The sequence below is a fragment of the Misgurnus anguillicaudatus genome, chromosome 20, assembly GCF_027580225.2.
Source record: "Misgurnus anguillicaudatus chromosome 20, ASM2758022v2, whole genome shotgun sequence".
Classification (NCBI taxonomy): domain Eukaryota; kingdom Metazoa; phylum Chordata; class Actinopteri; order Cypriniformes; family Cobitidae; genus Misgurnus; species Misgurnus anguillicaudatus.
The window spans coordinates 19,441,405-19,468,931 of record NC_073356.2 but is presented as its reverse complement, the minus strand read 5'-3'; the positions used below and the strand labels follow the sequence as shown (position 1 = coordinate 19,468,931).

The 27,527-nt window shown below is 36.5% G+C and overlaps 2 protein-coding genes across 2 annotated transcripts in view; both read right to left on the bottom strand.

Annotated features, from left to right (window-relative positions):
- The window catches only part of nxph1 (neurexophilin 1), a 38,917-nt gene extending 37,218 nt beyond the window's left edge, over positions 1-1,699 (bottom strand). The window contains exon 1 of the mRNA XM_055220644.2: positions 1,274-1,699. Coding sequence (XP_055076619.1) covers positions 1,274-1,327 — 54 coding nt within the window. The 5' untranslated portion in view covers positions 1,328-1,699. The remainder of the gene's footprint in view (positions 1-1,273) is intronic.
- A 6,408-nt stretch (positions 1,700-8,107) lies between these two features.
- The window catches only part of thsd7aa (thrombospondin, type I, domain containing 7Aa), a 132,253-nt gene continuing 112,833 nt past the window's right edge, over positions 8,108-27,527 (bottom strand). Inside the window, exons 22-27 of the mRNA XM_073858252.1 lie at positions 26,641-26,814; positions 25,681-25,776; positions 22,576-22,658; positions 15,702-15,915; positions 15,335-15,422; positions 8,108-11,544 (exon numbers count right to left, since the gene is read on the bottom strand). Of these exons, the coding sequence (XP_073714353.1) occupies positions 11,457-11,544; positions 15,335-15,422; positions 15,702-15,915; positions 22,576-22,658; positions 25,681-25,776; positions 26,641-26,814 (743 nt within the window). The 3' untranslated portion in view covers positions 8,108-11,456. The remainder of the gene's footprint in view (positions 11,545-15,334; positions 15,423-15,701; positions 15,916-22,575; positions 22,659-25,680; positions 25,777-26,640; positions 26,815-27,527) is intronic.

The following is a 27,527-nucleotide window of genomic DNA, read 5'->3' as shown; positions in this document are numbered from 1 at the left end:
GGACGAGGCAAATAGACTAATGAGATAGATTATTTTTTAAGTCTTGTAGCAAACTTAGAAATGCAAACTACACTGATCGGGAGGAAAAGGTTGGAGTAAATAATGTGAAGCTTATACTTTGCTGCTGTGCTGGATGACTGCAAATGATTTATTCAAAACGGATGCATTAAATTAGTATTTAGAGTTTAAAAATAATATAAAATAATTTATAACGAAAAATATTTTACAAATTAGAACGAGAACTCATAACATAATTTTAGACTCAATGGATCTTAAAAAAAATCTTAATTCGATATTTAAGATGAAAATGTTTAAATGAATGTGTTTTTAATTGACGTAAGTTATTTTATCACTGTGTTAGTTACGTATGTAGGCTATATACAGTAGTGTGTATGCATTTATATACGCGGGAAAAATAAAAACTTAAAAAAAAGTTTTGCTATGATTATATTAATGTTAAAATCATTTAACTAAAAATTCTTATTTTCTAAACAATCACAATAGCCTTAAATTCACATATATAAATAAATGTAAAAGTTACATTTCTATAATCCACGTTAAACTATTTCATTCATTTACATTCATGTAAAATTGAATACGTAGTCAAATTTAATAAACGGTGAATTATGTAATGACATAGCAAAGTCAATATGTAGTCTATTTTCTTTTATTTACTTGTAATAAAGCTTTGGTGAAAAATGTGGTTTGATCTACGCATGGCCCGTGTCTATTTTCCCTTCTGTGGCCCTGAGTAGCAGAAATCAAAGAGACTCTCATCTGGGTGAAGGACTGTCGCTGCGCGCTCATTTACGCACCTATTTCCATTTATTTTGGCGCCCCCAAGAGGTCAAAAACTAAAACACAACATTTGTGTTCTTTTCGAGAGATCCAGAGGCATGGTCGTCCACATGAGACGCGTTTATATAGAAATAAAAATAATATAGGGTGAATCTAGTCATTTAGTGAATTCATTTTATCTAGACGTTTTTCATATACAAATTACAATAAAAACGGCGATGTCTCGATATTAAAAACAACACTTTAAGGAGCAAGCTCACATTCGTGTGCATTACAGCAGCATGAAGTTATTTTAATACACATAAAGGTTGCTTAAAAAGTCAAATGCGTCTTAGATTGCTACAGCTTTGCTATCAATCTAAATTGCCACAATTTTGATAGAAAAACGACAGCTGTGTTTTCAAATGCCTCGACTTGGACTCGTTTTCTCTTTATATGTGGTCGTAAAGCAACAAAATGAAAAGACACTTGAAACCAGGTAGACAGCCGGAGTGATGAGAAAGACGGCACACCAACACGTCGCCCGCATCCTCCCTTATCTCAAACTTCCACTAATTTCCCTGCGCTGTGTCTTTTGTCTTTAAGGAACATAGATCCACCTGGTATCCACTTTAGACCTTTAGCCTAGGCGAAAATGACATTATAGACCCCATGATCACAGAATAGGCTTTAAACTTGGAGACAGATAAGGGAGGGAGTACAAATTAACGATTATATAGGCATTAATCCAGATAAGGAGTGAAGCACGGTCATATTTCATTGAGATGTCATGGGAGATGCTCGCTGGTCTCGCTGTAAGTCCTCTTTGAAAAAGGACAGAGGCTTTTGGTGCGCGCGCTGTCACTCAGCGGTGGCTTTATATCGCGCGCTTAGAGCCACGCGCGCCCCAGTACATCCGGAGAGAAACTCGGCGCGAGCCACGGGGAGGAGAGTAGAGGGGGTGGGACAAGAACAGAGTGGGAAAACATTAAAAACCGGATGAGATTGGACAGGATCACACAACTGCGGCGACTTAAAGAGACTTACGAGGCAGCGGCAAAGCTTTGTTTCGAGTTTGCGTTTGCGCGTGGCGGTGTGTCGCCGCAGCCTTCACGGAGGAGCGCGCGCGCCAACTCTGCCGCACACCGCGTGCGGATTAACTTCCGTTTAAAGTAAATCCTCACCTTGCATATTGTTTTCTTTAAACAATTTAAACAAAATATACATAAATATAATGAATTTATTAAACTGTGAATTATGTAATGACATAGCAAAGTCAGGACGAAGTTTTTTACTTTTCTTGCAATACATTTATTTCCTAATATGCATGTATAAGGCATGCTGTGACATTACAGGCTACTTATAAATATTTTCTTGTCAAAAGTCACGTGTCAATGAGGTAAACAATCCTAAACAACAGCTTTATGGGTGCAGTTTTGGTGATTTTGTTGCAAGCTTTTTGCAGCCCGTGCTGGTTCATTGGGTTTAGCTGGTGTATGGTGTCCTAATAACATGACCAAGATGATCTTCAGCCGTGTCCAGCCTTCTCAAAAACATGTCAACACACCAGCTAAGACAAGCAACCCAATTTAGACTTATTCAAGCTGTGTTTCCTGCATCAATGTGCTGACAAAATCAACCAAATTCTTTCTGGATACTTCAAATCATGATTCTTCTGGTCTGAATACTGATCTGGCAACCTGTATTATATAAACATCAAGACATGTCTGTGAACAATACAACTGCTGACATTGCTTTTTGGTAGCTTTTGCTATGTGTGTAGCTATGAGAAAGAAAACAGCGGATCGGTGAGAAAAAGCACCAGGGGTCTGACTCCATAAATCTGAGGTGTTCTTATTGCTACAGCATGGCGGCAGGCCGACCATGTTATACAGGCAGTAATTCACGCAGTGGGCTGAAATGGGATCAGGCTGTGAATGGCCGTGTTGGCCTTCAGTGTCATAGCATGCAGCAGATCGGCCTGTGAGGATGTATCATCCAGACCTTACACTCCTGAAGGTTTTCCGGCGGCACTTATACAGAACACTGATGTGTACAGAGCATGAATGACGGGACATTGCTGCTTATAACCAGGTTTTGGACCAGAATGCAGAGCATTTCGCATATTGATGTTAAAATCTAGGGTTAATAACTTCAAATAACCTTAGCATGCCGGAGGCAAATTCTGTAAAATACCTCTAATGCACACTCGACCTCAGTCAAGTCCAAGGGACCAGTTTGGCTTATTTTTTTTATCTTTGATAATTTTTCCCATGAAACATTCTTTGTTCGGTTAATTCTTTTTTCTATCTGGCACTCATAAAACATCGCTCTGTTTTGTTTTGAGTGTCCCATCCATCCCGACACAGCAACATTCTGGCTCCTGTGTGAGTTTGGGCAAGAATTTGTTTGTCCAGGTGATAGAAGATGGTGGTCATGTTCAGGAAACCTGTCCAGACAAAGATGTTTTGTTTAAATATGCTAACGGTGCAGATATTGCACACTTCACCTGTGTTTCATCTCATAAATTATTTATGTGATCTACTCTTCGAAAAATAAAAGTGCTGTTAAGGGTTCTTTGCAGTGATGCCATAGAAGAGGCATTTTTGGTTCCCATTCAGTCAAAGGGTCTTAAAGGAACCATTTCTCTCTTACCTTTTCATAGTCTGGAAAATCTGTAAAGGTTCTTAATGGAACCATGCATCTCCACTCAATCCTAATAAATCATAACCACATTATTTTGACATAAATGTTCAAGATTTATGGATAAAGGGGTTAACTCATGGGAGTGTAATGCTCCGATCTGTCAGAGAGAGAGGACACCTGCTCACAAGATGCGCTTTCCCTTGGTTTAAATCACGAGGTCAAGTGGGTTTAATTTAACACAGCCTACCTTTGGTCCTCTCTCTCTCTCTCTTTCGCATTCACTCAAACCATGTAATCTACTGCAGAGAACAGCAGATTATAGGGTAGACGCTTCCATTTCCTAATGGTTCAGTGGAAGAGAAGCGATGGATAAAGACAGGGAAAGACACAGATAAAGAAAAGGAGGAAGAGGAAGATTGAGCCAGCTGAGTGACGTTGGCAATGCACTGCCGTGGCATGGCTCAGCTGGCGTGGCTGAATGCCTGATTGTGCAGGCAGATGTTTGAGAGAGAGAAGGGTTCAGACCCCATAGGGGCTGCGATGACACAATAGGGAGGCTTTCAATTAGGCCAAACTCGAGCGTTCTTATGCCAGGTGCCACCAGCCAGGTGCATGTCTTGTTAAACATCACATTGTTTTTAGTTATACAGTAGGTGTTGATGCCATGCAAATATATTGACCAGACATTGAGTCTCTGTGTGCTCATAAGAAAGATGTATGATATTGCAGGCTGCCAGCATTGCTCATATGAGTGCTGGAGCGGGCGGGCCCCGAAAGCACTGACAGAGACAAATGCGGGATCAGAGCACCGGTCGCAGGATGCAGCTGGCACGCATCAAGTGCTTCCGCATGGCAATTAAACTGACGGCTGGACTCGGATGCGTGGCCAGACCGATACTCGTGCACAAAGTCTATCGCATCTGCATCTCAGTGTGCCTCAGAACTCCAAACGCAATCGGGAGGGTTAATGACTCAGATTATGGTGAATTACAACTCTTTAAACAATAACAAATGTTTCGCTGCTGCAGACAGCAAATGTTGGTTTTGCAAAGTGCCTGCATCCTTTTTCAATTTGCTTTCAAGTTTCTCCCATTGCATCCGCGGGGGCTTTTTGAGGAACTTTCAAGAAGCGTTATGAGAAAGTGAATTTCAGCTTTGTCTCAGCTGTGTACTTTAAGCTTCACTTCAGCATTTTAACATTTGGCACAGCTTCTCTGAATCAATCATGTACTGTAGTTTAAGGGCTCTTTAAAGTGCATAATTAATTGGCTGTAATAGAGTCAAAGCCCGATTTATCTGCTGAAGATTATCAGTTGGAAACAAAATCCGGACATAAACAAAATCTTCTGTTCCGACATTTCCAGCAACCCATCCACTTTCCTGTACCTGATGTCTGTTCTGTTTAATCAAATCTTAACTCCATCTTGATAACTCAAAGGTTGGGACAAAGTCATTCGATTGAAGAAGACTGGCACCGGGACTTAATTGATTAGGTCAGTCTATGCGGCTTTCTACTTAGCTGTGGAATTCAATTGGAATGAGGGCCAGAAGACATGATTGTGATAATTACTGATTGGGTAATGAGGATAGAAGACTCCCATAGGCCTCAAGTCATGATTATAATCATAGGAGCATCGCGACCCTGTTGATTAAAGCCAGATATGACTTTAACAAGCTGGGGGCACCACGACGACTCCACTTTTAAAACAAAAAGAAAGCAGAGGCATTGCCAGTTTATATCCAACTCTTTGGGATGACCTCAAACTGGGAGGTCTACTACAGATAAGAAGATTTTTGTTGTTTCCAATATCTCAAATCAACCAATTACTGTATCTGAATCAAAGTTACTGCAAAGACACTGTTAGAATGATTGTGACCTTATATGTGATATTGACCTTGTGTCCTAGAAAGCATCTGAAATAGTTAAATAGTTAGAATAGTTTCCTGATACTTTAATTCATCACCAAACATTGCTCTGTGCCAGTCATTGACTGCAGGGATTTTGACGCTGTCTTTTAGCGACATCTAGTGGCAATGTTTGGTAAGTGCAAAAATGATACGCAAACAGTAGAAATTTCCAATAGCATCCAGCTGCAGCCCCGCAGACTCACCTCCGACTAGACACCAGTGGCTGGACACCAGTGGATAGACAGCATACGTCACTTCCGTTTCGCCGCTAATTTCCTTTTTCGCTGCTGAATGAACAGCAATTTTATTTCATATTTTCACCTCTGGATAGACAGCATATTTATTTTCGGTTTTTACCTCTGGATAGACAGCATATTTATTTTCGGTTTTCACCTCTGGATAGACATTTTTTGCAGGCTTAATTGCACACGTCTTTTCCTGATTGTCATTTTACTTTAATGACTTAAAATATATAATATAAAATCTGTGTGCAAATTGAAATATGATCTTTATCATATCTCTTTACATAAAACAATCTCAATAATATGCTTAATATTATAACATCATAATTCATGCAAACTGCATTCACAAGAACCACCTTGAAAATATATATTGTTAAGATCATTACACTAACGTTATTTTTTGTGACTTAAATTCAGCCTAGATCAATGAACTATAACGTTTTGTCAATACAACAGACTTGTAACTTTACATGTTTATTGACCACAGGTTTTTTATGTAACCACTTTAAAATATACGTAGATTCACATGATCAGACAATTTACCAAACAAAGCAAATCAAATTAACACTTCGTGGTTTTGCAATATTTATTGTAAATTACACACATCTTAGTTAAATTAGACAAATCTGATCATCAGAATGAAGATGCAACAGTCAGGCCCGTAAGGGTATCGTTGTGGGGGAAGTCCCGATTTCCAGAGAAAATAAAACATGAAAAGTTCCAAATAAACTATTGCACACTGTGCACACCACACATCATCCTGCCCCCTAAAACTGTCTAGCTAGTTTGTGCATTTGAATTCTGACATGACCGATAAATCATCGACAGTTTATTATTTTTTCTTACCGCTGACATGTGCATGGCGCGTCAAAGTTGATAAGTGAATGACGATACGGAAATGACGTCAGCTGTCCATCCACTGGTGTCCAGCCACTGGTGTCCAGCAAGAAGTGAGTCTGCGGGGCTGCAGCTGGATGCCTCTCGAAATTTATGCATTAATCCCTAATGTGTTCATTGTGTAAATTATTGAGTAACACTTATTCGTTATTTATTTCATAAACATTATTCAATGCATTAGCTGAAAAAAGCAATGAACAATACTTTTAGATCTTTTATTAATTTTAGTTCATGTTATTTCAGAATTTGCCAATTTTTTAAATCATAAGAAACTGCTAACATTAGGTAATGTACAATAAACTAACATAAACAACTGTATTGGCATAAACTACAAAGATTAATAAATCCTACAAAATAAATTGCTGATTGTTAGTTTATGTTAGCTAATACATTGGCTAATGTTATTAAATAAAAACCTTATTGTAAATTGTTGCCAATTAATGTATGTAAGATTATTAAAATTATTAAGAAAAAAAACTAAATACCGCAGTGCGAGTAGGCTACTGTATACATTATTTTGTATCTGGCAATATGCGCAAGGGGCGCCATTTCACGCTGCTTTAATACAAAGATTAACATTTGTTTTTGTTAAAATCGTTTAGATGTGTTTAATGTTGTTGAAATGCTCCTAAAATATGCCTTTGATACAATTTGAAAAATGTCACATATGGATAGTGATCATTATCATCATCATCATTATTATGTGTTACTGAGAACATTTCAAATACCAATTTGCGCAAGCAAATCTTATAGTCTCAGACTAAAAATTTATGTTTCATCTGTCTTAACTTGAAGCACTTCACTTGAAATAACCCCAGAATTAACCCCATATTTCACCATAAACTTATACACTTTATATTTCATTGTCACTTTTACACAAACACAGGGATGTAATGCTTTTGTTTGTGACAATAAATATGCTGGTTGAGAGACAACTTTTCATTTTTGGGTGAACTATCCCTTTAATTGATGAAAAGGAATTATAATAATGACCATTATAGATATTTTTTTTTGTATTTTCATTATCCTCTATGTCAATTTTCAACATGATCTCACAGAAAGTCATGTTAGTCACAAAAATGTATTTTTCGCCCAAATTTCTATAAACAGTTTTCTTTGTCATTTATTTTCCTATTTTTAAATCAATGTCGCTGGGGTTAGGTTTGGGTTAGAATGTACTTTTATGTATTGGTTTCTACATGTTTTTTTTCCACTTTTTAAACTATTCTCACCTGGAGCTGGGTTTAGAGTCGGGGTTTGGGATAGGATGTCTAAAAATGTCTCAGAAAGTGATTCTTAACCCAACCCCAAGAGACAATGGTAAATAAATAGAAAAAAAACTATGAGAAAATGATACAAAAAATGAAACGAAAAAAGTTGTGCAACGTACATGAAAAAATAGAAATAAAATAGAAATTTGTGCGAGTGACACAACAAAGACATTCGTGTTCAAGGCACAAAAAAATTGTGCCATGGTCACGAATAAATTAATCTAATTTTTCGTGACTATAACACGACTTTCTGTGAGTTCAGTCTCTCAATATTAAAGCATTTTAATGTTTTTTTTATGTATTCATTTTCAACGTTGACATAAAATAATAAAGTTGAAACAAAATAAAATAAAAATGAGGCATGTATACAGCAATGTTTTCCTTTATTATCAGCAATTCGTCAGACACATATAAACAACCTGTAGGAAAAGAAGAAAGCAAGATTTTCACACAGTAACCTGGTTCGCCCCAGCGAAGACCAGTAGCATTAGACGCTCTCTCTCTCTCTCTCTCTATCACGCTCTCTCACACACATACTTTCAGACATACTTTGAGAAGTTTATACTAAACACTTTATGCAGTAAAAAAGAAATAAACAAATGTATATTTAATAAAGAAACTATCATTAAATTAAAAATCATTCATGTATTTACAAATTAACAAAACAAGTATTAACACATAAGTAAACATTCCTTTCACCCGTTGTTATTGAAAACAAATCTAATGATATGCCTTTAGAGATCAATAGTGTCTTTCACGGTAGATATGGATTTTGGAAAAAAAGTTGCCCTAATGTACTTATTTGTGCTTTTCCACCCAATTTGAAATAGTTGGTGACAATGACAATTTCAATCATACCTGAATCCACATATCATCCTCATAACCAATTCTGTATTACATGTACGTTCATGGCTTGTAATGTGCTTGCACAAAACAAAGGTGTTTGATGCAAAAAGGAACATTAATGTTGTTTCAAAACCTTTATGACCTTTTCAATGGAACACAAAATGCTAATACCATTCTCTTGCATTGCATTTTTATTCTAGACAATGAAAGTGAATGTTGACCGATTCTGTCGGTACACTATTCCGCCTACACTGTCAGAAACAAATGGTCAAAATGTGTACCCAGATTGTCACTGGGGCTGTATACTCTTCTTAAAAAGTACAGCTTTGCACCTCAAAGGTACATATTGGTACTAAAAAGTGCTTATTTGTACCTCAAAGATACATATTAACATCGTAAAGGTACATATTGGTACCAAATGTATACACATCTATGTAATGGTGCATATTAGGATCTTTTGCCCCAGTGACAGCTGGGGTACACATTTTGACAATTTTTTTCTAACAGTGTTACATCTTTACGGTATGTTCCAATAAAGAAAGTCACAACTTTAAAAATTAGTTACCCTTTAAAAATGTTGGAAACACTTTACAATAAGGTTGTATTTGTTAACGATTCGTTAATGAATTAGCTAACGTGAACTAACAATGAACAATGATTCTACAGCAATTATTAACTCTTTCCCCGCCATTGACGAGTTATCTTGTCAATTAAGAGAAGACATTTGCATGAAAAAAAAGGGTTTTAGGGTAATCTGTAATACTGCGATTATCCACTAGATGGCCAATTTATAAAAAAATTAAGCAAAAAATTATTTATTAATTTTACACTACGTTTATGTTTTGATAATCGTTCTAAATCTGATTTCTGAACAAAATTCCTTCACAAAAATGCAATTATTTTATCTTTTTGCTAAAAAATAATTTTTTGAAGAAAAATACCAATATTTAAGAGTTTATAAGCAGAGAAAAAATATAGATAGGATGAAACTTTATTTCCCATTTGTTTGTTTATTGTTTGTTTGAAAGCAGAGGGTCTGTGCTTTCATTTGATATATTTGATTATATATTTTTATAATACATTTTTCCTGGAAGTGTTTTTTTTTACTTTTGTGTAAATCACAAAAAATGCTGGCGGGGAATGAGTTCTTCTTAATTCATGTTAATTTCAGCATTTACTAATACATGTATAAAAACAACCATTGTAATTGTTAACATGAATTAATGCACCATGAACTAACATGAATAACTGTATTGACATTAAGATTATTAAAAATTCATACAAGTTGAAAAACTGTCCATTGTTTGTTCATGTTAATTAATGCATCTACTAATGTTTACTAACACAACCTTATTGTACTGTAAAAAATATACAGCATCTTTGTCAAATCAACATATATATGTTACTTTAACTTAAAAAATTAAGTTAAACAATTTCAACATGATTTTATAAGTTATGTCAACTTTTCACAAGCCAAAACCCAAAACAGTAGGTTGATTTGACTTGAAAAACCAAGTTGTTTTAACTTCATGCTGCATTTTTTTCCTGTAGTGTTACCTAAATTTGTGTATTCTTTATCAAGTGAATGAGAACAGAATCTTACATTTTGGTGATGGTTTAATAAGCTGAATTTTGTTCAACCTCAACTGATATTTCCCATAACTAATCTTCAACAAATTTTGAAGCAGTGGTTTTTGGAATCTAGTTGATATAAAATGTCATCCCATAATTATAATGTTAGGTAGCCATGGTAGATAAACTGCAAACAGAATCGGTTAACACAGTAGACACAGTAGGATCAGTAAATCAAACCCTTATACTCATTAAAGCGCTCAGATTGTAAACACAGAGCCCTTTGAATCGGAGAACAAGACTGAAACGCATGGAAAACTCCACCAACCCAAATCTGTAAGGTGAAAAGAGCCACTGAATAATACACATGAATTCAATCAGGCATGGAAAGCAACACATGGCTGACTGCAACTGTACATACGACAGGGGGTTTGTGGAGTCCACGAAAATCTTTTCAACTGCGCCCCATTATCACAAACAAGAGGTAACCAGCAAACAAGCATGTATTAACAAACAGTGAGTTCCATTAGAAGAAAAAAGGGCTACTTGTGTTATCTCTCCTTTGAAAAAAAACTTGTTTAGCACAAGACTGTACATCATCTTGTTTGGAGAGAGGCAGTTTTCTATGGCAATGCTATAAGTAAATGTTCATGCTGCACTAATATAGTGCAAAATGGAGCCTGAATACAGTGAGGGGAAAGGCAGGTCAGCATTTCTTTAGGGGACGCTAGTGGGCCCATGCAATCTCCACGCTTCCATCTTTCTTATCTCAAAATATCAATGTGAAGAAGGACCCGAGAGATATTTAAGGACTGAAAACATTTCTGGCTAGTTAAATTGCGTATTTAAGGGGTCTATGCGACAGTCACGTGCAATGTGCAGTCTGAGCTGATCCATTGGCACACTGCAGGAGCTGACAGATAGTGTGATATATTAAAAAGACAAAGTGTGTATTTTGTGCTTTCTCAGCAAACCTCCCAAATTTACGAACAGGTCATTCCTCCCGAAAAACAAGTTTATGTTACAGAAAGACATCGATGGCAGAGAGATGAAGGCAGACTCCCTAAAGAAGATCAGAGTTTGTCAAGGCTCTCGTGAAACGAAGTCCAAAAACTTGAACGTAAAAAGGAAAGGGAGTTATTGTAGAAACACGGGCGGAGTATCTCTCTGAGGTTTCGTTTGGGTCTTATAAAAAAGCAATGGGTGAGTTTGCTCGAGTCTTCTGGTTTGAGGCTGTTCCAGATATCCGGCCGTGAGGGGAGGCGGGTGAACTGCGGCACAGGCGAATGCGGTCACGCTACATGTCAGCGTCGCCATCGTAAGCCAGCGTCAAAGGCTTGAGTCTGTTATTCATCTGTCTTCTCTGGGGCTTCTTTGGCTTTTTGCTGTGAAAAATAACATAAGTGGTCATTTTGCGCGATTACTTCACACATTCGCTGTAACATTACATCAAAACAAACAGAATCAAACCAAATTATACAGAATGGAAGATAATCAGACAAATCTGTATCTGTTTGCCAAGGTGTCTTATCATTTACTAGTCTCAAAAAAGTAGGGCTGGGTATTGGCAAGGGCCTCACGGTACGATACATATCACGATGCATGTTGCACAATACAATGGATCATGATACAGTACAATGCATTGCATGTTGCGGTTCATTGCAGTACTTTTTCTTTTTTTTATCAAAACTGTAAAAAAAAATTAGAGCTGAATTTAAAAAAAAAAATTTTTTAAAGGTGTAGCGCAGGATTTTCTCGAATTTTAGAAAAGAACCGCCTTCCTCACTTTTTAAAAAAATGCAATTGCGCAACACTCCTGATTGACAACTAGGAGACCAATAGTCTTGATGATCCACCCAGAAAAAGAAAATCCTCCGCAATACCTTTAAGCCAAAGTGCTTCCACACGTCAGCTTTGAAAGCTTGCAGGCATTTTTACATTTTCTGCATTTTCTCACTCCCGCTAACTTCCCTATGGAGGACGAAAAATGACTTTAGTGTATATAAATAAATAAATCAATAAATACATAAATGCATTAATAAATAAATGTAGAAATAAATAAATAAATAAATACATGCAGGAATAAATAAGTATTTAATTAAATGCATAAATAAATAAATGTAGAAATACATAAATAAATAAATGTAGAAATACATAAATAAATAAATGCATTTAATTAATTACTTATTTATTTCCGCATTTACGTATTTATTCATTTATTTATTTATGTATTTCTACATTTATTTATGTATTTCTACATTTATTTATGTATTTAATTAATTACTTATTTATTCCTGCATTTATTTATTTATTTATGTATTTCTACATTTATTTATTTATATACACTTAAGTAATTTTTCGTCCTCCATAAACTTCTGAGACATTGGCCGAATGGCCGTATACGACAGACGGCAACTACAGCGACTGTACAGCTGCTGTAGTTGTACAGCGACAACTACAGCAGCGGCGGAGGAGGTCGTTTGACGCACACAGATTTGATGTGTTTTTTTTTTAAACATATCGATACTAGAGATTGAAATATCGATAAACTTTCATGGAAAAATTATCACGATAGTTAGCTGTATCGATATTTTTTCACAGCCCTAATCAAAAGGTTGTATTGTTTTGTTCTCTTTACTTGATCACTTGATGTCACTTGAGATTTTACAGCTTTTATAGGAACTTTTTGATATGACACAAAGAGGCTACTTGTTGGTTAGTCATTAGCTGCCAGGCTGACTTTAACAGCACTTTGCTATAGCGATGGAGGGAAGGGGAAGTAGTCAGCCTACATCCCTGACCTACCTTACTGAGTACTACAACACAGAGATAGCACACATGTCAATCAGTGATGTTCGGGTTGATCCAAAATGAGCGGGTGCCTGCGGTCACCCACGGTTACCCGCAGTTACGAGTCATAAAAAATATTTTTAATGATATTCGGGTCGCGGTCGGTTGGGTCGTTTGAAATAAAGATGTCAATTAACTATTTTAAACAATAACTACTTTTAAAAATTGCGGGCCAGGAAGCTGGTCGGGTACAATCTATATAGCATTATATCAGGTCAGTAGTTAAAAGTAAATTCTTAATTTTACGCAAAATCCAATATCCGCCGTGTTATTCTGTCATCTTTTCTCCCTTTTTCCCCAAAATGCGATAAACGCCACTCCCCTTTTTTTACAGAACGCAATAAATCCCACAGCGCACCATTCAAGCAATGTAAACAAACATGGCGGCGCGCTGAGTACATGGAGTCCTAGTTTTCCTCATCTACTTTGTACTTTGTGATCAACAAACAAAACAAAATAATACTTTAATGGCATTGATAAACCTGTGATGGTAAAGAAACGTAAGCCATCAGCATCTAATATTTTCCCTGAGAGGCACTCGGGAGACGGGTGCTTGTTCTCACGACAGCATCAAGCTTCTCATGCTAACACATTGACCCCAGAGGATCTTATGAAATACTTTCCATAATTTTACTCAAAGTCAACGAAAATCGAGCAGGACCAAAAACATTTTACAGATGATCGCTGTGAAAAACTTTAAGACGTCAAGTAACCGCAATGACAGGGTTCTTAATATGACAAAGTAAGTGTTTTGATTAATGCCATAAATGTTTATATTTTTAATTAGTGTGTACAACTAGTCAACTAAATGAATATAACATGGCAAAGATGAATGCACATTTATATAGGCTATTGATTCAATAGATTTATAGCATTTTGAATAAAAACTTGTCATGGATTTATTGCATTTTGTGGAAGAAATAATCCGTTTTTATAATAAATCTTTGAAAATCAACTTATGGATTTGAATTTTTTATGTTTTTATAACCTAAAGATGCTGTGTGAAAGTTTGTAACAGAAAATAGTTGTTTTCATCTTGTCACTTTCTTGGTATAGAAAACAAGTTTTTACCAAAATTTGTCAAAATGGATTTATTGCGTTTTGGAACCAAACTCTTCATATATATATATTGCGGTCCGAGTTGCGGGCGGATTAGTTGAGAACGTCGGTCGGGTGCAGGTTGTTTATACATTGACCCGCGCATCACTGATGTCAATACAACATCCCTAGTGTAATGATCTTATCTCACAAGTCATAAACTAGCATTTAAATGTTATGGACTAAACAATAAGAAATTCAGAAACTTAAGGTGAACTAATGTAAATCAGTGTGTTTCAATGTGTATACTTAGTGACATTTACTCTATACAATGCTCTGTAAAAAAATTGACAAACCTAACCCGTTGGATTGTATGCTGGGTTGTTTTAACCTATTGTTGGGTCAAATATGAACACTTTCTATGATAATTTAACCCAATGGCTGGGTTTGTCATTAATAAAAAAAAATCCCAAGGACAAATCACTCAAAAATGAACATGTTGTAATGATTTATTCACCCAAATATCCAAACCTGCATGACTTGAAACACAAAAAGCAGAATATTCGAAATTGACAGGCTCCTTTACCACCATTCACTTTTATTGTATCATTTCACCATACAATGAAAGTGAATGGTGCCCGATGCTGAAACATCCTGCCTAACGTCTCCTTTTGAGTTTCACAGAAGAAACCAGGTTGAATATGAAACAACATGAAGGCGAGTAAATAATTAGAGCAGAATTAAACAAACATTCATGCATGATCATGGGTATGCTGTATTTCACCATTAGAGGGCAGTGTGGGTATACAAGCTATTCTCAACCAGATCTATATCTAGATCTACATTTTTTATTTCTAACACTACCTGCTCACCTCCTCCATACAGCTCCACATGTTGATCAGAAAGGCACATGTGACAGTGAGAAGGCAAATGTGAAGGACAACAATGGTCACAGAGCCAGGCTGTGAGGGAGAGGACTGAGCTGAGAACTTTAGTACATCTGACTGTCAATGCCCTGACAGGCAGGGCAGATATAAATCAGCTCTTGGTCATTGGGTCCGGCCCAAAACACAGAGGCAAAGGAAGCGTCCGGGCTCGAAGAAGAGCGCCGGGCCAGAACACAAAAACTGATATGAAGGGGATGAAAAAGAAATGAGAGAGTGAGAAAATAAAGGAGAAAAATTAATATGCATGATAAATGATAAATAAGATAAACAGAAAAAAGAACAGAACAGTTATGGAAGGAAAAGAAATGAGCGATGTGTGTTGTTAGAAAAAAAATCTTACCAGGCTAAGTAAGTCATAGAGACAATGAATACAAGCAGTACAAAAGCTCCAGCTGCTACACCATACACCCAGGTCTTGAGTTTGCCATCTGTGTAGACATACACACGCACACACATCAACACAAATGCACAGCTGGATCTCTACCTGTTCACACCCGAGGCAACATGCATAACATTATCAAGATTGGTTTCAGATCTGCTGGAACACCTTCACATGGTTTGCATTGAGTCAGTATACCTCGTAAAAACAGCAGTACTAGTTAGTATAACAATATTAGTCTATTATTTTACATATTAGACATATACTATTATTAAATAAGTGCATGCACAAGCAGAGTTTTTAAAAGCTTTGCAATCCTCAAATTTACCAGGTCCGAAGGGCTGCAGGAACCAGGTGCGCCCAGATCGGCCTGGAAGGTTGGAGGTGGGCTGGGTGGGGTTAAGGGCTCTAATCGTCTTCACATCAGCTTTGCTGTCACCTGCGGTTGGGATCTCAAGCACTGGTATGACTGTGCACTGATCCAACAGACCATCTGATGTCATCACCTCAGTGTAGCCTTCTTCACAGCCGCATACACCGGCCTGCAGGGGGAGCCATTGGATTAGTTTACACAATATCCATCAGCGTCTGACATATATACATTACATTTATGCATTTGGCAGATGCTTTTATCTAACTTAGTGCATTACTTAGTGCGTTTTATCTTACTTGCATTACTATAAAAGCTAGATGTGTTTATCGGTATGTATGTTCCTTGGGGATCAAACCCGTGACCTTTTGCACTGCTAATGCAATGCTCTACAAATTAAGCTACATGAACTCTATGTAATGGGAAAGTTGGAATATACAGAAACACAATAAAATGTTTTAAGTCGAATATCCTAGGTCTGAATATCCTATTAAATGTTTGAATCAAATAAAATGTCAGCAACATATAGAATCAACAGGGGCACTTAGAAAACAATGTTAAACTGATAAATGTGATCATGGATTTCTAGTTTGCAGTGTTGTCTGACAAGTAATTGGTACTTTTTAGGGCTGCACCGATATATTGGCTGATACTTCTCAATGAATTGCAGTGAAATGCCCTTACATCCAAAAGCCAGAGGGCGCTCTCGTGCAGAAACTTAATAAGGGCTGCAGACGAAGAACCATACACAAGTAGCTCCAGGAAATGGCTTAAGGTTATATTTATATAGAGGGTATGCACATGACGTCACCTTCGGCGAAAGTGACTGCGGTTCGCCCACTGAGTGGCAAAAGACAGAGTGGCAGAATGAGTGTACAGTGTGAAATCAGCGAAAACACGAGGAAAACGCGTTTAAATGGGAAACAGCTGTTGTGTGATAGACTGTACTAACAGATTAACAAGAATTCGGAGCTATCGTTTTACAGACCAAAAAACACAGAAAGGAGAAGTAAATGGATCGTCCATTCCGACGTCCACTGACAACAGGTGGGTTGATAAGTTGCTAGGGTCACTATCAACCAAAGGTAAATACAAGTTTTTGTTTAACATTTAATATTTTAGTACATTAACATACTTTCACTCACGTAAAAGTACACAATTTTAATGTAATTAGGTATTAAATAAATTTTAATATGCAATATTAAAGAATACACAGTATGATTCTATGCTTTAGAATGTAGTGAAGTAAAACGTTTCCCAATACAAACATCCTACAAACAGATGCTTGAAAAATTTAACTTATGTATCTAAGTATTGTCCACTGCTATCAAGTCCAACTAAATCCAATTTAAGCTTATAATAGTCAGTTTTACTGGCATTTTCGCAGCAGCCACTATGAAAACCAGCCATTTTGTTGAATGTTTGCCACTCAACAGAGCGAGCTCCAGCGTGGTCAAGTGGAAAAGTGCCGTCAATGCATACCCTCTATTGATGTTCTTCAAACCTTTTCAGGTATTTTCATGATAATAAAAATATAAATTATAAATATAAAATTATAAAGAATATTTATAATGATTATGTTTGACGAGTGTTGCTTTTTCAAATGCATGTTATAAAAGACTCAAACTAACAGTGATTTTAGTTCTATAAGGACTTACTGATCAAAAGCCGTAGAAACGCTACATAAAGTAGTTGTGAAAAATATCGGCTGTGCGATTCAAAATAGTTATTGGCCACTGTTATTAGTGTATATCGGCATTTATCGGTGCACCCCTAGTACTTTTAAACAGCCATTATTTGTGATTACAAAGCCTATTTCAGATAAGTCGGCACAAAGACAAAACAAACAGTGGCTGGTTGTTGCTTTTTAACCTGAATAAGCTTCAATGTGTAGACTGAATTTAATGTGGTATGCCAAAATTTGGGCTATTCAAGACATAAATAAATAAATAAGGACAACAATAAATAGCTCAACACAGTAAAGAAAGCTTTCTATTTGCAGCAAATCTCTTTGGCTCCGAGCAGGTGCTAATTGAATTCAATTTCAGTCTCCTGCGACCACCGCTGTTAACTTCCTACTTACCAGTGTCACACTGCTCTTACTTTAGCTCAGATGGCTCTTGTTAAATGCTAAAAATACTTTCGCTGTGATGTCAAGATAGTTCTCTTTTTTCTGTGCTATTTCAAATCCTAAAGATTAATGCAAGTCCGAGTGTTGCCAAGATAAATCACAGCATGTGGGTCTGAATGAACATCGCCTTTCTCTGGATCTGAATGCTTGTGTATATGGAAACCCCCAAGCCTGATGTGTGTTTCCCACATGCTACGCCTGTAGTCTACGGGGGTCTCTTATTCCCACAACAATTTTTGGAGAAAAATCATCTATCTGCATGCGTGAACGCAGCACTCCTTAGATCGGCACACTCATGGGATGACCGCAATGCACTGGGGCATTTACACCTCCAGAGGTGGGTAAAAGAGAGCAGGGCTGGATATAGCAACAGAATCTGATATGAATGCAGTCTGGTTAAAACCATAGTAAAGAGACTCACTACACAGTGGGAGACCAGATTTTGATACGCTTGTATTCACTCATGCCCAATGTGTAGTTTATATGCAATTTGGAAACGCACACCACAAGACAACGTTTTTTAGTAGCACTATTTGGACAGTATTTTTTCTCAAAATACATTTGCATGCCTCCTCCGCAATAAAACTCATGCATTCAGATGATGATAAATTCGTGGTGGATGTGTGAGCTTATAATTTATAACACCTGGAAATGCGCTGCGTATGTGGTTAATTACATGATCATACACATGACCCCGGATACTTGATTATATGTATATGGAATACTGTTGTGTAATTCAATATTAATAAAAAAAATTTATTTAGCACTTGTTGCTGCTTATAATAGACATTCGAAATGTTTTCGTGATTTTCTTCTGTTTATTTATATCAGCTCCCACTCGCTGTAGAAGACCTGTCAACCCTCCCGTTTTTGCTGGGATTCTCCCTCATTTTACCATAGTTTTGCTGGCATCATCCCGTTTACACAATTTCCTGTATTTCTCCTGTATTTTTTGTCTATTTATAAAAAAAATCCACTGGCCGTATTTGATGTTTCCTACATTCACATCTGGTAAAGCAGGAGGCAGTATATCTGTAACATTTCACTCAAACGACACCTGCCAATAATACAAGAAAAAGAAAAGCTTCTTGAGGATAAGTGGAGGATGACGAGCCGCACGCAAAGCTACAACTGCCTTGCGCATTTACCGCGCACGTCTAACTGCCAGTGTACACAAACTCACAAATTTCGAATGCGCTGGCAATCGCATGTGGCAGAGTGTGCATTGCTTTGTTACTTTCTGTGTTGGGACACACTTCTGTTTGTGCTTTAATACAACATCTGCAAACTATGTGTAAAACAAGTAACGTGCAGATGCAAGAGAGTCATACAAACAATGATACAAGATATATACACTGCAAAAAAGCCTTCTAACTTAGTATGTTTGTCTTGTTTTCAAATCAAATCAAGATGCATTTTCTTGATGAGAAAAATGACCTAAGAAAATAAGTCTAGTTTTTAAACTAAATTTGTGCTTAAAACATCTAAACAGCTAAAAAAATCTGCCAATGCACTGCAAAAAATCATTTTCAAGAAAAAAAAAACTTAGTATTTTTGTCTTGTTTTCAGTAAAAATATCTAAAAATTCTAAATGAAAGGTATTGCGGAGGATTTTCTTTTTCCAGGTGGAACATCAAGACTATTTGTCCTCCTAGTTGTCAATCAGGAGTGTTGCGCAATTGCATTTATTAAAAAAGTGGTGAAGGCGGTTCTTTTTTAAAATTTGAGAAAATCCTCCGCTACACCTTTAACCTGATAAGGAACATTGTGCCGTACACGGTACACCCCCTCTCTTGCACGTGAGGCTGCATTAAGTCATTGTAACTTTGAAGCATTAAATCTTCAAAATATACAGTCATGCGGCACATTGCTGAAAAGCTTAGACTTTCGGGTTTCCATTAAGCACAAACACAAAGCATAATATGATTTTTAGCAGTCATAAAACTGTAATCTTGTTAGTTACCTGAACCGGGCGGAGCCGATTTAGGATATTTACTTACATTCAAAATCTTCCCTTTATCCGCTTCGGTGAAATTGTCCAAAACAAATTGTTCATAAATCCCCAAAAGTCCAAGGAAATGGAATATCCAAGCCTTTTAATCCAAAACGATTTGTTCATCTCACAATCTTGATGTTTCTGACCGAATTACGATATAAAAACTGTATACAATTAGTTCACTAACGGACATTCGTTCGAATCTCACTTTTCATTCACGATTTATAATGAATATATTTTGATGTTATGTTTATTGTGCAACATCTGAGGAACAAATACGCCCCCTTGTGGAATTTCAGCCTTTCCATAAGAGGCTACGATGCTTTTTCTTGATGAGCAAAATGACCGAAGAAATTAAGTCTAGTTTTTAGACCAAAAATATCAAATTTAAGTGCTTTTGTGCATAAAACAAGAAAAAAATCTGCCAATGGGGTAAGCAAAAAAATCTTGAACATTTTTCTAAAAACACTAAATTCAAGAAAAATTCAACAAAAAATTGCTTACCCCATTGGCAGATTTTTTTTGCTTGTTTTATGCACAGGAGCACTTACATTTGATATTTTTGTCTAAAAACTAGACTTATTTTCTTGGGTCGTTTTGCTCATCAAGAAAAAGCATCTTAATTTAATAATATTTTGATATTTTTACTGAAAACAAGACAAAAATACTAAGATTTGTTTCTTATCAGTGTGAGGTATGGACATTTTTCATTATTTTTTTTAATTAAGTGTTTAAGAAAAAAAGTAAACTTAATTCAAGATTTGTTTCTTACTCCATTGGCAACATTTTTTGTCTATTTTAAGCACACATTTACTTAAATTTTTTTTTTGTGTGTGTGTGTGTGTGTGTGTGTGTGTGTGTGTGTGTGTGTTTGTGTGTGTGTGTGTGTGTGTGTGCGTGTGTGCGTGCGTGTGTGTATGCCATCAGAGAAGTTGATAAAAAAATTAAAGGCATTGCAGATAAGTGGGAATTTATCTTTGTCTATAAGCAAATAAAAGTGAACAAACACTAAAAGCTGAAATCAACCATTTATTCTGAACTGTCTTTCCATGGCTTGCCATCCACTTAACACAATGCAGGTGTTTTTAGTAATAAAATTTGAAAAATTGTCATTGGGAGAAACTTTAACAATGCTTAAACAATGCCAACATAATATGTCAAACCTGAATAAACTGCATAAAATGAATGGTAAAAAATAAATTCGTGATGTGCCATCAGTTGTGGTCTTGACCGGTCTTGAAATAAAATTCCAAGTCCTCTTTGTCTTAGACCAAGACGAGACCGAGTAAAAATTCGGTTGATTCCAAGACGAGACCAAGACCGGTCTCGAGAACTACAACACTAGTTAACAGGTATGTGAATTGTGTCAATTCTTTTCATCATTTCAGTCATGAAAATTTTTAAAATGCTCACAGGAAAGATACGTTACTGATGCAGAATAAACGCAATGCGCATGACCATTACGCTGCTTTTCAGTGGTCGAAAAGGAAGTGCAGAATGACTTTTGCATTGATCTCCTTTTATAAACTGAGAGATATGGATTGGACAGCAATTTAATTACCATACGACCTTGGTGTTTGTCAAAAAAACAATAGGTAATTCGGCCAGGAATTTTATGCGGGTGGTCGGACAAAAACTACCCCTGTAAATTCAGGGGTAAAAAAAAAGGGCTGTACATATACATATGTGTGTGTGTGTGTGTGTTTTCAAATATGTGCCCAGTCTGTGAAATCAAGGCTAAAGTGAGATTAAAATATAAATTATGAGTAATCACATTTATTGATTTTAATCTTTGACATGACCTTACTCTGTCAATATTAAACATTAAGTTATATTTTTACAAAATGTTGTTTACATTATGTTGGATGGTTTTTTTTTGTGTGTGTGGAAAGCAGTGAATCACAAAAAATAGATATTAGTTATTTTATATCTTCAGTTTTTGTTAATAAGATGATACCCGTGGGTATGGTAAAATAATAACCACAGATATATCCAGTCTTTGCCCATTATTAAACTAAAAAGGTCAATTTCCCGGACAGAGATTAGACTAGCCCTAGACTAAAATAAATATAACTGAAAACAACTTGCACTCACATACCTTAATAAAATCTCGGTGGCCTTTGTTTTGCCTCAAAATGCACAGTAGTAATGTTTGTAGTAAGGCATGTTTGTTAAAACTAGTTATATTTCCAAATTGAAACTAGGCCTAGTCCTGGTTTAAGCTAATCCCTGTCTGGGAATGTATTTTAAAAACACTATCACACCAAAACACAGCTGCTGTCCATAACAATACATCTCTCTCAGATGATAGTGCCTCATCTTTCCTAAGGTGCAGTATCCAATCATACAGCGTGACTGCTTCTCATATCCTCTGACATTGGACACAGTCTGTGTGATAAAACTGGCTCCATGCATACTTCAAATACTTATTTTTAACAAAAAATGAACCACTAATGCGATTACAAGTTGAACCCGAACTTGTTTTTCCATCTAAAGTTGTTCTTTTTAAAAGCTTACATGAGAGGATATCAGATCCACCTATTACACCCGTAAAAGACTTTGCTTCCTGCTTCTCACATTTCTGAACTTTCCCATTATGCATCCCTCTACTTTTCCACCTCTTCTGGTGGGAATCTAATCTAATATTGAATTTCTATGCAGTTTGCCTGCACACGGGACCAGCCACAAAACACACACACACAAACCTCTGTGCAGTATGAACGGGGTTTGTCGCAGGCTGGGTCGCACGACCGGTCCGACACAGGTTCACTTGTCAATGGGCATCCACCTGCAAGACAAGAGGTCAAAGTTTAGCTTTTTACTGTATGTAAAGAAATGACATGCAGAAACACACACCAGCACATTTTCAGCCAGTTTATTGTTCTGGAGGCTTAGACATCAAAGAGTGATTTGTGCTTTTTTCCCACAATCCTCCTACTTCACATCTACTCACACATGTAAAATAGTGTAAGACACACTTTGCTTCATTTTTAGCTCTTCCTTTAAGAAGGACTTTGGAAAGAAAGCTCAAATGGTTAACCATTGTACTATTACTTTTAAGGTCACAGGTTTTATTCCCTATTTGCACTTGGGCATAAAAAATATAGATGAAATGCACTTTGAATGAAAGTGTCTGCCAAATGCATAAATGTAATATTACCATGTTTTGAATTACTGCCTCAGCGTTAGCATGAGTATGCACAATAATTATGAAGTAAATAAAATAAACCTCCAGGCATATAAATACATTATCATTAATTCATACATGACTGACTGTCTATATAAGCAGACGTAGGCTCTTCTCCTTCCAAGTCTCATATGAATATCTAGCGCCGAGCTGAGGCCCTACAGAACAAAATTAAAAAATTATCCTCTTCCTGGTATACCCGCGTCTTTACAGTCTAAAAAGAAAAAGCCTCGCTCGTAACACTTCTCCTCTCCCTGACTTTCTATCTTCCTCTCTACTAACCGTAGCCCGTGGGAATCCACTGGATCTATAAAAGCACTGAAATGTGCAGCCAGCGGCCAATACAGAGGTTTTATTTTCTCTAAGCTGGGATGAATCAATATAACCAATCAACAATGAGAGCAGTGAAACAGAACTGTTCCCTAATACTGGAATCACTCGTGACTTCTACCGCCAACTGTCACGACAATTGTTAAAGTAACAGCAAACACTACATGTCATTCATAGCTGGGGAAAATCAAAGATCTGGCAACCGGTTTACTTAGAAAATAATGTTATTTCAGCTAACAAAACACAGATCAGCTAAAAATGTACTCCTAAAAAAAAAATTAAAAAAATAATCATCCTCCATAATGCGCTCACTATTACCCCTATAAACATTTGCGTTACCAAGGCATTGCTGGACGCATTTCTATTACATTACAAAGGACGTTATCATCAACCCCACAGGGAAAACCATAACTGTATCGGATCAGCATGGATTGGAACGATTACACAACGAGAACGGTTTGGCACGGTTTTGTGGAAAAATGGCTAATGACTTTTGGAAAATTATAACTGAACACAACCACCTACCTCTCTACCTACCTATGCAACAAATGAACAAAGAAAACATAATACACTGAACAAAATTATAAACACAACACTTTTTGTGTTTGCCCCCATTTTTCATGAGCTGATCTCAAAGATCTAAGACTTTTTCTATGGACACAAAATGCCTATTTCTCTCCAATATTATTCACAAATCTGTCTAAATATGTGTTAGTGAGCACTTCTCTTTTGCCATTCGCATACAGTAGATCAGGTTGTTGATTGTGAAATGTTGGTCCACTATGTTGGATATATACAGTACTGTGCAAAAGCCTTAAGCCACCATGCCATCATTAGATTTGTTGTTTTTGCAATTGTATAGAGATCATATATAATTATTTCTTAGTCTTTTTATTAGAATACAACTAGAAAATACAGGAAATGTGTATGTAGTATTAAAAACAGTATAATAGTATAAGCTGAAGTGTCGAGTATTTAGGGTAAAATCCCCTTCCACTTGAGCAATAGCAGGCAGCTGCAGGATCTCTTAAACTGAAATGAAATTAAATCCTAATTTCTAATTCTAATCGAATGACTTCAGGACTTTAGCCTCCTCAAAAAAGCTCAAGATGTGTTTCGTGCCAAAAGTGGTCAAACTAAATAAAGACATTTAGTTCTGAAAATTGTTTTGTTTTTAATTTTCAGTACATATTTCCTGTATTTTCTGTTTGCATCTTAATAAAAAGAGTGAAAAATAAATATGGATGGACATTAAAACTTTGCTAAAACAACAAAGCTGGTGATGGTGGCCTTAGACTTTTGCACAGTACTGTATATATATGTATATAATCTGTTAATAATGTAAATCTGCATAATCTAATAGGTACTGTAAAAGTGTCCTTTTAAAAGGTTCACCATAACTGTAAGCATCTGCAGAAATGCGGTTACCAATTAGTAGCTTTTATGAATATTTATACTGCTGCATACCTTAATATAGCTTATACATATTCATAAATGCAGAGCTGGTTGCTTTAGAGGGATTGGTTACAGTTTTAGAGCTGCTGATGCACTGATCTGCCAATCAGACTTGTGCGTGCCATCTGGAATGAGGTCAGTTTGGAAAGCTCGACACAGAGGACAAATAAACATTTGAAAATCATACGGAGGGCATGGCCATCACAAGCTGCCATTTGGCATGCAGCATAACGGAGCTCAGAGCCAAATGTAATCTCAGGTTTAAAATGAAATATTCTCAGTGATGTTCTTGAAAGTGAAAGGGGCATGGACATGCCCCACACATCTCCACGCTTGCAACAAAACAGATAGAGACAGAGAAAAATATGCATATTAATACATACACGAGAGGACAGCTGGTATAATGGTGAATGGGATTAAGATGTGGGTGTGACATTGTCATGGATTAAAAGATTATTTCTATCAAGTAAATACAGATATAAGAGTCACACACTTCAGCCTCCTGGGGTCTGACATGACAGCACATGATGTCAACTTTATCTCACAGTCTGTCATCAAATATTTTTTTGAGTGTGGAGAATATTGACAGTTCTGTCAAAGTGATGGTTTTAATATATTTTCCTTGAATACTGACAGCAGATGTCTGTGCTTCTAGATATAAACCTTATGTTGGCTACATGCAACTTCCTAATGGGAAAATATATGCTGGTATAAATTGTGCAAGCTGGTCTCCAGCTGTTCAGACGACTGGCCAGCTAACAAGTATTCAAAACCGCAAAATTAAAAAAAAAAGTGGATTATTTTAGATGTTTAGAGAGATCGGTATGAGCACACACACCTGTGACGTTTAATCCATCAGAGCGCTGGCACCAGACATGGCGAGATGAGCCTTTCCATGGGCCGGTCATCCATTTGTACTCATAACACTGGCCCTCTTTAAACAAATAAAACCAACATTTAGTAAGTAACATAAGGACAAAAAAATTTAATCCATTTGGAGAACAACAAATACACATTACTTCGCAAAAGTTTTAGGCCACCATCACCAGCTTTATTGTTTTAGCAAAGTTTTAATGTCCATCCATATTTATTTTTCAATATTTTCATTAAGATACAAACAGAAAATACAGGAAATATGTACACAACATTAAAAACAAAACAATTTTCAAAACTAAATGTCTTTTTCAGGCATCAGTCAGTATTTATCTGACCTCTCTTGGCATGAAACAAATCTTGAGCTTTTTTGAGGAGGTCATTCGATTAGAATTAGAAATTATGATTTAATTTTATTTAGGTTTAAGAGATCCTGCAGCTGTCTGCTATTGCTCAAGTGGAAGGGGAGTTTACCCTAAATACTTGACACTTCAGCTTATACTATTATACAGTTTTTAATACTACATACACATTTCCTGTATTTTAATAAAGACACTGAGAAATAATTATATATGATCACTATACAATTGCAAAAACAACACATCTAATGGTAGCATGGTGCCCTAAGACATTTGCACCGTACTGTATATATCCAACATAGTTGACCCACATTTCACAATCAACAACCTGATCAACCCTATGAGAAGGAGATTAGACGTAAGGCAAATGGTGGTCACACGAGATACTGACTGGTTTTTAGACCCTCCAATACAGTAAAACTGTACATTTTTAAGTGGCCTTTTACTGTGGCCAGCCTAAGGCATACCTGTGCAATAATCATGCTGTCTAATCAGCATCTTTTGTACAGTACTGTAAATATGTAACTGGTTTTAATTTACTATAATTGATCCTTGCTATGACCCACCTGTACATGGCCTTGCTTCCCATTCCTGTTCTGGACACTGAAGAAGATTCTCGGGTTCCTGAGCTAGAACGGCACGAGAACGGACCTGCACGGAACCAAATCCCAGATCGTCCCCACTGATACAGCTCAGTTGACATGGACTCCACTCTGTCCAATCCGTCAGGTAACACTCGCCTACCAAACACACAAAAACTTCTCTTTTTAGAATAACGATGGGTGATTTAACGAGTCTTGAGCTGTGATTAGTAGATTTACCCATTTTTAATCATTAAGACTGCTCATGTGGAAGACAGGTAATTTTCTTTTAGGTTAAATAGCTATATAAATGAAAGTTCTTGCAACTAACTAGTTTAAGGAGTTTTGAGTTTTTGTACCAAGAATTTGAAGAAGGCTTCAACTTAAATCCCATGTTTTTATATTTTTGTGCGAGGTCTGGGAGTTTTCAGGAGAACTGGGTCAGACTGCCCGATAGTAAAAGCAATTTTGATTTCTGAATATATTTCCCAAAGTATTAATTATTCACAAAGTTGTCCTTCTCTAAATCCATAATCCTGTCATGATTTTTAGAGTAGTGTGCACAGTGAGTGCCAGAGGCGGATGCTGTACCTGAGAGCACAGACATCACTCCAGTGTGCTCTCTTAAAGGGCACCTATTTCATTGCTAAAAACAATGTTATTTTGTGTATTTGGTAAAATACAATGTGTTTGCGTGGTTTATGGTTAAAAAACACACTATTTTCCACATTCCGTACATTTTTGTAGCTCCAGATTTGAAAAAGGATTTGAAAAGCTCTGTGTCCTTGATTGGCCAGCTAATCTGTATGTTGTGATTGGCCTAAATACCTCTGACATTAGCGGAAATGTGACGCTCCTTACCATGTTTGAAA